General features: G+C 31.3%; 1 protein-coding gene across 2 annotated transcripts; it reads right to left on the bottom strand.

Moving 5' to 3' along the window:
* Positions 1–4742: 4742 nt before the first annotated feature.
* LOC117689617 (uncharacterized) lies at positions 4743–13788 on the bottom strand. Of its 2 annotated transcripts, none has more exons than XM_066070235.1 (6): positions 13698–13788; positions 9490–9662; positions 8301–8364; positions 7887–7955; positions 6039–6143; positions 4743–5042 (listed from the first exon to the last, which is right to left on the bottom strand). In XM_066070235.1, exons 2-6 carry the CDS (start codon positions 9645–9647, stop codon positions 5025–5027), a joined length of 414 nt encoding a protein of 137 aa, XP_065926307.1. In that variant the 5' UTR covers positions 9648–9662; positions 13698–13788; the 3' UTR covers positions 4743–5024. The 2 variants fall into 2 exon arrangements, with proteins under 2 accessions (XP_065926307.1, XP_065926306.1); XM_066070234.1 differs by having other exon boundaries at positions 5991–6143; positions 13698–13782.
* Positions 13789–14664: the final 876 nt, after the last annotated feature.

The following is a 14664-nucleotide window of genomic DNA, read 5'->3' as shown; positions in this document are numbered from 1 at the left end:
GGTGATACATGTTATTTATCAACTTTGTTAAATGAGTAATAAATACATTCAAACTTACCTAGTGTGTTCTTAAAAAATTAATTCCTAATTAAGAAAACAAATATTTGTTTCCTACAACTTTCAACAGTTGCACTAGATCCGATCAAATGAATTTCAGGACATCTGATTGGACAAAAAACGTATTTCAACAGTGAAGAAGTTTTAATCCATTGTTATTAAAATAACATCATGTATTTGAATGAAATTTGCTTTCAGATTACTTTTTGAAAACACGAAAGACGTTTTTCTCCTACTTTCAATTTCAAATTTCGTTTTTTAGGTTTCATCTCAAATCGTAGCCTAACATACTCATAGCCAGGTCATTTCGTTCCCAGAATTCAAATCAATTATCAAAAAAAAGTTACAACCAATAACTAATTCAATATAAAACAAAAGATAATCAAACATTAATTTTGTAGACATCCTAATCCTTAACAGACACATTGTAAAATATTTCCCGATTCTAATTCATCCCCCCCCCCCAAAAAAAAAAAATATGTGTAAACCATTATTATATGATTAAAAAATACAATAAATGTTCAGATTACCCCCAACCTGCCATAAAAATAAAAGCAAATAGATAAATTATTTGGAGCAATATGTATTTTACAGTAAATACTTAAAAATTATGTATAATAGGAAGTACGGATCTGCATTCACAATCATAAATATGCAATGCACCCTAAATGTAAGACATTTGTCACACAAACTCAGATTAAATTATAGACCCCGGTATGTACAATATACATGAAGGACATCATGATGTGAATTAGCTAGGATACGTACTATCTTAATTCTCTAATTTTAATGCACAAATCAATTATTGAATGTTTAATAATTCAGTGTTTGGGTGATAAATTTTAGTGAAGTTAGGGACCAAAAATAATCTTAATATCTGTTCATACAAGTGAAATATTCTCGAGATAAGTGGTTTTCTTATTTTAAAAAAAATATACGTCATAATTCTTTAATTCATGTTTTATGCATACATTTAACATTAGATGTAAAAAGTTAAAATACTTCATGCTGAGAAATTATCCAGAGATCTGTGATGTAGATACTATATGTAGCTGCAGCCAGGCATTATCCAAGATAGATGTATAAATTACTTCAGACTAGACAATAAGACATCAAAATAATACACATGTATAATGATAGAATCAAAATAATTTTTAAATGTCCCAAGATTTTTTGCTTCATTATTAGTTATTCATAAATATCCCAATCTTTGCTAGCCATGGGTTTGTGATCTCCAGGAGCAGATCACAGCGCAGCGGATCAGAAACCCTTGGCTTACGAAAATGAAATATTTCACGGTTCAAACAATATTTATTTACATACCAGAATGAAAATTTATTTACAGGTTTTTGTATTTGAATTTCCTTGCTCTCTCTCTCTCTCTCTCTCTCTCTCTCTCTCTCTCTCTCTCTCTTGTTTGGCTGATAAAGCGATTGTTAAATATAAATCTATGGAAATTTGTATAATTGTAAATGATATAAAATAAGATCTGGATTATAGCATTTGAAAATTGTGCGAGGTTTTCCAAGAGACTTCCGAATGGAAAAAAGATAAATTGTAAAGAAAATCTGTTTTTTTTTTCCTGTTAAAATATCTGAGTAAAAAAAAGATGATGTTTTAATGAAGAATTTCAATTGCATTTCTTTTAGCTGTGTACGTTTCTATAACATTGTAAAAATGTGATGGAAACAGTAACATGGGGCAGACTATAGTCTATAGCATATCAGATCCGGGCTTGAACATATTTAACAAGCAATAAAATTAGAACAAACAAAACAATTTATGAAATGAGCCAGAGATGATGAAATGGCATCTACTGATCTAGCCCCATTTACGAGGGTTGTCCCAAATTAATGTAGACAGGACACATAATCTATAATTTGTTCACTGCAATTTCATAAGACTTCTATGTTTTCTTCAATGACCCTTTGGCAAACAATACTGAAAAATTCAAATCTGTACTTTATTTATTTATCGGGAAAATAAATAATTATTAACAACAAGTTTTGTCAGGCGGCGCAATGTGCGACGTCGAAAATATCCAGTTTGACCTCGTTGCTAAACCCTCCACATCGTTTTACGATAACATTTACGTTTTATTTCCGAAAATGTCTTTGAAAAAATATCATCTTTGAACATGTACCCTGAGTGCACATTCAAGATATATTTCTTGTTTTGTTTTTTTAATATTTTCTAAGTACAAACGATCTGTCGGCTCCAAACTTGTCCTGTATTACTTGTTGTCTAACGTCCGTCTTACCGAAATGTGTCGTTCTGCATTTTGACGTCCATTAATTTCGTTCGGGGTTTCTTTTTGTTCACTCATTGTCATCAAATTTGTTCAAATATTTTCAGTGTTGTTTAACTACGTATTCAAAAAACGCATTTTTAATCAATTTTGTTAATTTCATTTACTTCCAAAGCCGCTTAGGATATATTTCATATATATTTCATGGTTTTTACAAAATTGTATCAGTTACTGCTGCGCCGCCTTAAACATTGCCTAGAGAGGGTATTTCCATGTGTATGTGTGCATAGATAGGTTTGACCTAAAAATCGTTCAGCCCCCCCCCCCCCCCACCGGAAAATGTTCTGTGTCCACGCCTGATCTCAAAAGCTGATTAGACATTCATATATTCGTATCTTTAATGATTATTAAAATCTCTCAAAATCTCTCTTCTCTCTCTCTCTCTCTCTCTCTCTCTCTCTCTCTCTCTCTCTCTCTCTCTCTCTCTCTCTCTCTCGTTCTCTTTTATTCGTTCGAACAAAAGGCTAATACTTCCGAACAAAAAAGTTATTCGTCCAAACAAATATCTAATTAGTCCTAATTTGTTCAAAATTCGTCCGAACGAATATCTAATTCGTCTTTATTTGTTCAAAATTTATCCGAAAAAATATCTTACTCGCCCGAACAAATAACGTTTATTATTCTTTTTATCTGGCCTTTCCACGCCGACGTACTTAATGATACATGACTGTCGTTTAATTAAATTACACTCTTGTCAGAAATTATGCAATCCATTGCACCAATGACCAACAATAGTATAGAAAATGTCTTCGAAAGATTTCAGAACGTCCCAATGAAAATTAATTTCATTTTCTCTACAGTGGCAATTTACTTTGTTTATTGAGGTTTATTGAGGTTGGCCAGTTGTTTGACGGAGTAAGCGTGGATTTACAATAAATTCTACTGTCTGATTACGGGGTATATGGTATGATTTGAACAAACTTAAATCTACAACACCTGATGATGGTTTAAGTTTCATTCTTTCCGGCTGTGTGGTTTCTTGCAAGAAGATGTTCATCACAAGAGATTCTTTTTCTAATCGACCATGTTTTGTAAAAGCTTGAATTTACACTAACTGAGGAAGATTCCACACAAGTTCACAAGTTTCAGCTTTTATGGCCTAATAGGTTTTGAGAAAATCATATTAACAATATTTCAGTTATTCTACCTTATCTTCAAGTTAAAAAGAGGCGAGGATTCTTTGCATAAGAGCCAAGATTGGTTGAACTTGACCTAGTGATTTTGGCGGAAAAGATTTTAAAAAATCTGAAAAATTTATGAAGACAAAATTATCGACAGACAACTGTCTTGTTGTAAATTTTGAATTCACCCAAGCGCAATAAATACTATAGAATTAAATTTTATATTTACTATCTTCCGTTAAATTCCAAATTTAAAACAACAAAAAACTACGACCGAATTTTAATCAGAAAAGTTCATCTGAGCATTCGGCTCTTGTGGATAAAAATACTTAATGGAGTTTTGCAAAAACTAGGCATATACCGATATTCAATTCAGAATACAGGAGGACAACATTCGAGAGTTTCAATAAATACATTTAAAACTCAGATACATGTTATTAAGATGATTTACAAAAAGAAAAGTATATCAAAATAAAATGTAAATTACATTCTCTCCTTGCAAAATATTACCTTTTTTCTAAAAAAAAGAAGTGGTAATAAAAAAATTAAGACGTCCTTTACGTTGCAGATAGGTATCATTTCTGTGTTTTTCAGATGCATGTTAATATTTATTGCAAAACCTGTATAAAAATTTGATGTAATGTGATATTAATAATCGAGATTAAGAATTAAAATGCTTCAATTTTTTTAGTTTAAAAAAGAATTGATAATGCAACTGTGAATTGAGATTCTCTAATCTAACATATAATTTCTAACAACAATGTTTCTTTCCAATGAACTATCATTGATAAAAATAAAAGTGATTTCACATCGATCGCTTTTTGTACTACATGTATTTTTTATCTATAATTGGACAAAAACATCAATAGCTAATGCGGTGTAATCATCAGTACACTCTGTTTTATTGAAATTAAAAAAATTGACTTTTAACACATCAAAACTGAAAGGATAAAAAAATGAGAAAAATCAATACCTAATGACTGCCCGGTAGTCATGAAGGTTACACTACAAAAATAAAATTACAAGTTTTCAAGTGCATCTTATTTATGATGAATCATTTATAATTGTAATCAGAACATTTTCACAGAACGTGAATGACAAATATCATTGATTGTTGCGGGGAGGTATGTCGATGTTCAACCCGATATCGACAGCGTCTTTTAATTTGCGGTTTATATCAATCGAATTGTGGTACTAGAATGCTTGTACTCTTCTTTACATGTGATGCACATTTGTTACCCGCAAATGTAAGACCATTTCCCAAATAATACCTTTTTATATCATAAGTTTAAATACATTTTTTTTTACAAAATATAGAAAACAATACAAAAACTACCTAGGAATCTATATTCAGGTGAATGTTTTGGTCCATTGGCCCTCTTTTGTTTTAAATAATGCTTGCATTTTTGCACCTACTCCTATACTCAAAGAGTTGACACTGTTAACAGTTTCCTGGATTGAAATATTTTTCTTCGAACGTTCGTCTTCGACACCCTGTTCGTTTAGTATATGCAGTCCGCATTCCAGCATGCTAATATCTAGATTTTCTCTATTTCCTGAAAAAGATCAAGCTATTTCATGATGAAGGACTACAATGTATAGAAACCGCTTCATAACTATCATCAGTAACAATGTTTTGCCAATTTCAATACTACTTGGAAACATTATCTATATATGTAAATGTGTCAACTGACTTCATCAATGCTTAATTTTTGTTAATGTCGGCAGAAAAATTATAGATAAAAAGACAAATAGCTTCGTATAAATAACTTGAATCATTAACAGCGCAAAAATGCATTGCATTATACGCCTCTCAATATTTTTGGTACATCAGTATACAGCTATTCGTTCGTGTCACTGGAAGTGTTTTAAGGTCTACATCGCATCATAGGTTAAACACCGATTTTTCAGAATGACTTAACTGTTCTTTTTCGAATCATTTTTTTTTCGTCGAGGTAAGAAAAAGTTTGGAACACCTGTATTCCACGCTATATGTGTCATTAGTTTACACTTTTGTTAATAGACTCTAAATTTTTATTCATTTGCATTGTGTATCTTAATATCATCATGTACAAGGAACGGAAAATTGGTAGTGTGTGCGGATTATCATCAAAAAATGATTTGGGGGGGGGGGGGGAATTGGTAACTTCATTTCCACAAAGTCAAGCTTGTTTTGTTAATAAGCCATGGGCGAAGGTCGAAGTGGCCAATCGGAACACTATATTGAACTGCGCTTGCTTACATTTCGTGTAAAAATAATTCATAAAGACTCAAGCAGAACAATTTGTAAATGATTGACTTTATGATTCTCCTCTTTATTCCATCATGTAATAATTAGCAAAGATTTGTTATTCGTGTTATACGGTTTCTTTTTATTTTGATGGTTCTGCTCCAACACACAAGCTACTTCACAAGAATCAAGTTAACTTTCATAGGCAATTGAAGACAAAAAGAAGAGCAAAAGTCTACATTCAAAATTTATTCAGACAATGGTAATTATTCACTTTTTTTCTCCGTGCAGTCTTTCCCGGTATATCCTGTTTCACACTTACAATAACTTCCCGTCTGGTGTTCCTTACACTGGCACGTGCAAGTGGACTCGTCCAATGCCGCGCCATTGAAGCAGTAAATATTACAACGACTGTCACAGTCAGCTCCTGTTAATACAACAGAAATATCAGGTGTCATTATATTTACTTTAAGAAGCTTGATGGGCATCAAATTAAGGTATTCAATATATAACATCCACATTTTGTACCTAATAAATGAATGGCCCTATATTCTTAATTATGGTATCATTTTGTGGGTGTTATCAAATAAAATTACTCCACCATCATTTCGAGTATGGTCTAATTAATCACACCTTGAATTTGCACTGCAGTCTATTGGCAAAGTATGTTTTATTAAGATATTCTTAAAAGGAACTTAAAATCCGTAAAACTCTTTTGATTCATACATGCAGAAACTTTCTCTTTATCAAAATATGAAATAAACCGCAGATAGTTTGACGAATCTAAAAAACAAATAATTCATCTAGAGGAAATTACTTTGTTTTAAAAATCAACTTCCAAATGGCCGGCCTCTTATATGTAGTCAGTCATGTGAATTTAGTTTATTTCAATTTCATTGTTACCTAGAAATACATATTTAACTAGTGTAAAATAATTCTCATTGTTCAATATCCCTTCATTAATCATTGAATTCCTTTAAATCTAGACATAGATGTTTGTATTTTTAAACCTCTAATTAAGTAACAAAGAATTCATTACATTTTGCCTTCAATTTTGATGATTTTTTAATATTTAAACAAAGTTTATCTTTAAGAGGAAATCAATATGTAAGTTTTCCAAAACCAGGTCCCAGATTTATAAAGCAAACTTATACTTAAGTGAAAAATGATATCTCTTGATTAAAAATACTGACAAAATTGAAATGCTACTAAAAGTGTTTTGATATAATTTTTCCAATTATAAATTTCCATTGTCATTTTATGATAAACCATTATTTTATGACTGGTTGAAATTTTGACTAAAGTCTGAAATTTCTTTATGATCCCGAGGCCTACAACGTTTATCCTACCATCTAACGGTATGCTAATATTTTATGAATAGTTACGTTGAAGTGAACTTTTTTGGTTTTAACATTTTTGAGATGCAAATGACAAATTTCTTAAACAGATTTTCTCACATCAATTTTCTGATACCGAATAAAATTTGGATTGAAATTGAATGTTTATTTTGAAAGTTGAATACTTTATATAGGATCTTTCATGATTTGGGTGGGTATATGATTTCTATCTAGCGAGTTGTGTTATTTCTATTCCCGTGGCTTGGTGAGGGGATAGTAAACACAATACGAGTTTGATATAAATCAATAACCTTTGCAGATCATAAGAGATTTTATTACCACATGTTTACTACGTCTCTTGTGAAATCTTATTTTTTTTTCTGTAAAAATTATTAAATTGTGAGCCCCACAGCATATTTACTGCAAGACGTCAACAACTTTACGCAAATTTTCCTTGACGATTTAACAAAGATACTTTAACATTTTATTTTCGAAACTATTTTTTATCATTTCATGAATAAAACGGCAAAAAATGCTTCACAAGTACAAATCCACACTTTTCAACTAAATACTTTTTGTACTTTTATTTTACGTCAATCAAGAACCATAACCATGAGGTCACATGACGTAAGAGAACACAGTGTAATATCATCAATTAATTACATGAGTGATATCCACCGCATACTGAGCTAAACATGTGATAAAATTATTTATATAACGTAAAATTTGCATCAATGTACAACATGCATGGCATCATTCTCGCATATATCCCCTCGTTCTATTTTTGTTAACACAACTGTAAAATAAACAGAATATCCCATATATTTTAATACCGTAAAATCCAGTAGGACAGTCACAAGTACGTAGTTTAAGGTTGTATGTCCCGTTATTCTTACATTCACCTTAAATAAATGTTAAAATAAATCTTGTAGAATTAGTTGTATTTAACAATACATAGACAATGACCTTTGTCACTCTAAAAAACTGAAACCCTTATTTACTAATAAATATGCTGTTATCATTCTGTACCGTTAATATTAATGAAGGTTAATAGCAATAAATTGTCTTTTTAACACTTTTATACACGATTTGCAAAGGAAATTTGTTCTACAAATTGATGGATTATATTATCAAACATGCATTTTAGACAATATAAGATTACGTATTTTATATAATCTTTTATTCCGATTGATTAAAACTAAGAATATAACATAATCATATTGAATCAGCTGTTTATTAAAACTCACCAGTTTTGGGTAAAGAATAAGCGTAATGAATGCCTTTGTTTTCCAAAGCGTGCTTTTGATAAAGCTGAAATAAAAAAAAAATGCAATTATGGACCATTTTTTTTTGGTAGAAAAATATCGCTTGAAGACTTTTTGTGATCAGCTTCGGCCGATAACTGTTGTGTCCATATGGGGCATCCGGCAAATGCGTCTACGTGCGCACACATTCGGCTTGCATAAGTAGTTCTTATTTAAAAACTTGAAGCTTTGGTTTAGTTTTTATATAATATTTCACTCAGTTTTATTTCATTCAGTTACCTTAAGAGATGCAAACATACAATAAATACAGTTCGACCTGTTTATTCACGACTGCACATTTTGTCTCACGCGTAAGAATTTCGATCGAAATTCATTCAGTAATGCAGTTGACCTCGATGAACTGACCTCGATCTATTGATGTTGCATAATAGTAGCTAGGAATTGACTTGATTTATAAACAAGGTTACGTTATAATGCGACCTCAATAGCAAGTAATGGTGGCATTCAATGTTTTTCAGTCGCATTAAATTATTTTATTACAACTCTTTCTTTTTATACGTGTTAATGCTCTTTGAAGAGCCCTCTTCAGTATTCTGAAGAAGAAGAAGAAGAAGAAGAAGAAGAAGAAGAAGAAGAAGAAGAAGAAGAAGAAGAAGAAGAAGATACATTTACATTTAATAATTACGTTAAAAATATTAAACTAGACAAGGAGTTTACGAACGGCTTTCCCCAAATTTATTTCAAAATTAAATTTGTGGACGGTTTATAATGATAAAATTATGGTGTACAGATTCAAAATAATCTATATCTTGTAAACATACTTTATTAATTATTTTACATCAAACTGATCATGTTGCTTGCTTCTGGCTATCTATATATCATTATTTCCGATCATTCCTTTAAAAGGAATACTTGTTTCAGAGCTTACCAGCGTTGATGAATCGAGGTAATCTTATTAAATAATACGTAATGTCTATGACCTAGTTTAATAACCATGCATATTGCCTCAATATTTCTCTTTATAATCACTAATAGATTATTAGAGCAAGTTTGTAAAAATTACCGTTTCAAAGTTTCTTCTCACATGGTGATGAAATGTTAATTTTTGAAAATTTAGTCAACTTTTGAAGGTGGATTAAAGTAAATAAGTTTCTTAATGCAAAAATCATACCTTGATGATAGCAGGCTCGGAGATAGGTCCCGTTGTGTACAAGTACTCAAAAAATTTATAATGCCAGTAGGTGTTGGCAAAATTGACCGGATTTTTACTCTCATCCGTGTTCCACACCCAGCTGCTTCCAACATGGCTGACGATAACGGGGACATCATCTTTATCGTACATCTCTTGTGTAATGAAAAAGTCAAACTGTAAGAGAGAGAGAGAGAGAGAGAGAGAGAGAGAGAGAGAGAGAGAGAGAGAGAGAGAGAGAGAGAGAGAGAGAGAGAGAGAGAGAGAGAGAGAGAGAGAGAGAGAGACAGAGAGAGAGAGACAGAGAGAGAGACAGAGAGAGACAGAGAGGAGATACGGTGAATAAAACGAAATAAAGAGTTAAAGAGAAGGAGAAAATTAACGGGAACGAGTGTGAGAGAGACAGATAAAGAGAGAATAGAAGTTAGAACGATAAGGAATTTAATCTTGACTATAAATTGACAATGCCTGGATGTTAGCTTGACATAATATCTGAGTTGAACATATTTTATTGTCTAATGAAGCCAAAAGGATTGGACACAATTTCCAGAAACTTAGAGAGTCCTCTACTTGTACATAATATATTACAATTACAATGCCATACAATGCCAATTAACATTTATAACAGTTATAGTACACTAAATGAAACACAAATAAATCATAAGTTTTGAATGCTGTAACACTGTGCAAATCTAGAATTAAAATTAGAATGGATAAGAAAGTTATGCAAATAATTTAAAATTTGGATTGAAATTGAATGTTTATTTTGAAAGTTGAATACTTTATATAGGATCTTTCATGATTTGGGTGGGTATATGATTTCTATCTAGCGAGTTGTGTTATTTCTATTCCCGAGGCTTGGTGAGGGGATAGTAAACACAATACGAGTTTGATATAAATCAATAACCTTTGCAGATCATAAGAGATTTTATTACCACATGTTTACTACGTCTCTTGTGAAATCTTTTTTTTTTTTCTGTAAAAATTATTAAATTGTGAGCCCCACAGCATATTTACTGCAAGACGTCAACAACTTTACGCAAATTTTCCTTGACGATTTAACAAAGATACTTTAACATTTTATTTTCGAAACTATTTTTTATCATTTCATGAATAAAACGGCAAAAAATGCTTCACAAGTACAAATCCACACTTTTCAACTAAATACTTTTTGTACTTTTATTTTACGTCAATCAAGAACCATAACCATGAGGTCACATGACGTAAGAGAACACAGTGTAATATCATCAATTAATTACATGAGTGATATCCACCGCATACTGAGCTAAACATGTGATAAAATTATTTATATAACGTAAAATTTGCATCAATGTACAACATGCATGGCATCATTCTCGCATATATCCCCTCGTTCTATTTTTGTTAACACAACTGTAAAATAAACAGAATATCCCATATATTTTAATACCGTAAAATCCAGTAGGACAGTCACAAGTACGTAGTTTAAGGTTGTATGTCCCGTTATTCTTACATTCACCTTAAATAAATGTTAAAATAAATCTTGTAGAATTAGTTGTATTTAACAATACATAGACAATGACCTTTGTCACTCTAAAAAACTGAAACCCTTATTTACTAATAAATATGCTGTTATCATTCTGTACCGTTAATATTAATGAAGGTTAATAGCAATAAATTGTCTTTTTAACACTTTTATACACGATTTGCAAAGGAAATTTGTTCTACAAATTGATGGATTATATTATCAAACATGCATTTTAGACAATATAAGATAACGTATTTTATATAATCTTTTATTCCGATTGATTAAAACTAAGAATATAACATAATCATATTGAATCAGCTGTTTATTAAAACTCACCAGTTTTGGGTAAAGAATAAGCGTAATGAATGCCTTTGTTTTCCAAAGCGTGCTTTTGATAAAGCTGAAATAAAAAAAAAATGCAATTATGGACCATTTTCTTTTGGTAGAAAAATATCGCTTGAAGACTTTTTGTGATCAGCTTCGGCCGATCACTGTTGTGTCCATATGGGGCATCCGGCAAATGCGTCTACGTGCGCACACATTCGGCTTGCATAAGTAGTTCTTATTTAAAAACTTGAAGCTTTGGTTTAGTTTTTATATAATATTTCACTCAGTTTTATTTCATTCAGTTACCTTAAGAGATGCAAACATACAATAAATACAGTTCGACCTGTTTATTCACGACTGCACATTTTGTCTCACGCGTAAGAATTTCGATCGAAATTCATTCAGTAATGCAGTTGACCTCGATGAACTGACCTCGATCTATTGATGTTGCATAATAGTAGCTAGGAATTGACTTGATTTATAAACAAGGTTACGTTATAATGCGACCTCAATAGCAAGTAATGGTGGCATTCAATGTTTTTCAGTCGCATTAAATTATTTTATTACAACTCTTTCTTTTTATACGTGTTAATGCTCTTTGAAGAGCCCTCTTCAGTATTCTGAAGAAGAAGAAGAAGAAGAAGAAGAAGAAGAAGAAGAAGAAGAAGAAGAAGAAGAAGAAGAAGAAGAAGAAGAAGAAGAAGAAGATACATTTACATTTAATAATTACGTTAAAAATATTAAACTAGACAAGGAGTTTACGAACGGCTTTCCCCAAATTTATTTCAAAATTAAATTTGTGGACGGTTTATAATGATAAAATTATGGTGTACAGATTCAAAATAATCTATATCTTGTAAACATACTTTATTAATTATTTTACATCAAACTGATCATGTTGCTTGCTTCTGGCTATCTATATATCATTATTTCCGATCATTCCTTTAAAAGGAATACTTGTTTCAGAGCTTACCAGCGTTGATGAATCGAGGTAATCTTATTAAATAATACGTAATGTCTATGACCTAGTTTAATAACCATGCATATTGCCTCAATATTTCTCTTTATAATCACTAATAGATTATTAGAGCAAGTTTGTAAAAATTACCGTTTCAAAGTTTCTTCTCACATGGTGATGAAATGTTAATTTTTGAAAATTTAGTCAACTTTTGAAGGTGGATTAAAGTAAGTAAGTTTCTTAATGTAAAATCATACCTTGATGATAGCAGGCTCGGAGATAGGTCCCGTTGTGTACAAGTACTCAAAAAATTTATAATGCCAGTAGGTGTTGGCAAAATTGACCGGATTTTTACTCTCATCCGTGTTCCACACCCGGCTGCTTCCAACATGGCTGACGATAACGGGGACATCATCTTTATCGTACATCTCTTGTGTAATGAAAAAGTCAAACTGTAAGAGAGAGAGAGAGAGAGAGAGAGAGAGAGAGAGAGAGAGAGAGAGAGAGAGACAGAGAGAGAGAGAGAGAGAGAGAGAGAGATACGGGGAATAAAACGAAATAAAGAGTTAAAGAGAAAGAGAAAATTAACGGGAACGAGTGTGAGAGAGACAGATAAAGAGAGAATAGAAGTTAGAACGATAAGGAATTTAATCTTGACTATAAATTGACAATGCCTGGATGTTAGCTTGACATAATATCTGAGTTGAACATATTTTATTGTCTAATGAAGCCAAAAGGATTGGACACAATTTCCAGAAACTTAGAGAGTCCTCTACTTGTACATAATATATTACAATTACAATGCCATACAATGCCAATTAACATTTATAACAGTTATAGTACACTAAATGAAACACAAATAAATCATAAGTTTTGAATGCTGTAACACTGTGCAAATCTAGAATTAAAATTAGAATGGATAAGAAAGTTATGCAAATAATTTAAAAACTTAGATAAATCTTCCACACTTTTGTATAAATGTATGAACTTCTTTTTCATATTTTTTTCATATTTTCATCATAAGATAAAGTTTTGTCACCTCAAAGTACATCAATTATATTCAAAAAGTTCAACGATAAAAGGTCATACAGAAATGGTTGTATTAATTCATAATGAATATTTTTTACAAACGAAATTTAAAAGTAATGAGCATCTTCCAAACTTCCACATAAACGCATTGGGTTGGCTCATATGTTACATCGATAAAGGTCATAATTGAGACAGCTATGCCTTTATTTCGTATGAATGATATTTTAAAACATTTTACCAAAAGAGAAAGTATCTTATCCAGCGTTATCTTTTATCAAAATCAATAGGTTAATAGCAGGGAAACTATCAGATTAATAGACTTTTCGTATAATAACGATGATTATTGACAGTGAATACATCTTTACTTACCTATGAAGTTATTTTCCATTATCCACCAGTTAAACCAAATTTGTATATTATATGCTCCTTTCGGTATCTCAATCATGAGAGTTCTATAACTGCAAAAAAGTGTTTTTATCTACATTGAAATATTAGTAAAACCCTTTTTTGAAATTGTGCACAGGATGACAATAATTTTATTATACTTATCAAAACCCATTAAAAAGACATTAGAACATTCTATCTGGCATTGGTTAAAAGTTAATTTCAATGTTACAATATAGAATGAATTTTTATCCCATTAGATACAGAGGGGATACGTATTAAAATATAGTAACACTTCAGTTGGGGCTGCAGTCTTGTTTTGTTTTTAGGCGGCAATACCGGTATATTTACATGTAATTGTACTACAAAGGTAAAGTTAAATGTCGCGAAACAAGCTACCTTCTCCAGGTATACCAGTGAATGTTCCCTGTATGACGTCACATGTGGACCCATCCCCACCACAAACACCACATTCATCAAACTCTTTTGTCCCTCCCAGGAAAGCATCGTCGCACCCAAAGATCTAAACATAAAGATATATCATAAACATGCAAGCATTGAAAGAAAATCTAGAAACTATGAAACAGAAAGTGAATTTTAAGTACATGCGTATGTGCTTTCAGTACTAGTTAATATATAGCCTATTTTTTTGTTTTCTAAGTTCTATAAGCTTATCATCTCAGGACAAACGGATTTTATTCCTGTTCTCATCTGTCCTGAGAAGATTCATCGAAAGCAACTTCGAGCTTTTTTATTATGGAAAATTTTAAATAATCTTTTTATGTGTAAAAACCAAATGAAGTATGAGTCTCGAACCCAGATATAGTTAGTCTTGCATTCAATATTACTGATGCTTTTTAGCATCGAATAAATGCAAGAGTGGTCAGATCCGAATTACTAAAAAAATATCAAAATAATTTCATAAGTAGATATGAGTAGAAAACGTACAAAC

Source organism: Magallana gigas, chromosome 8 (genome assembly GCF_963853765.1).
Source record: "Magallana gigas chromosome 8, xbMagGiga1.1, whole genome shotgun sequence".
In the NCBI taxonomy this organism is placed as follows: domain Eukaryota; kingdom Metazoa; phylum Mollusca; class Bivalvia; order Ostreida; family Ostreidae; genus Magallana; species Magallana gigas.
Note: the sequence above shows the minus strand (reverse complement) of the source record. Positions and strands in the feature narration are given on the sequence as shown.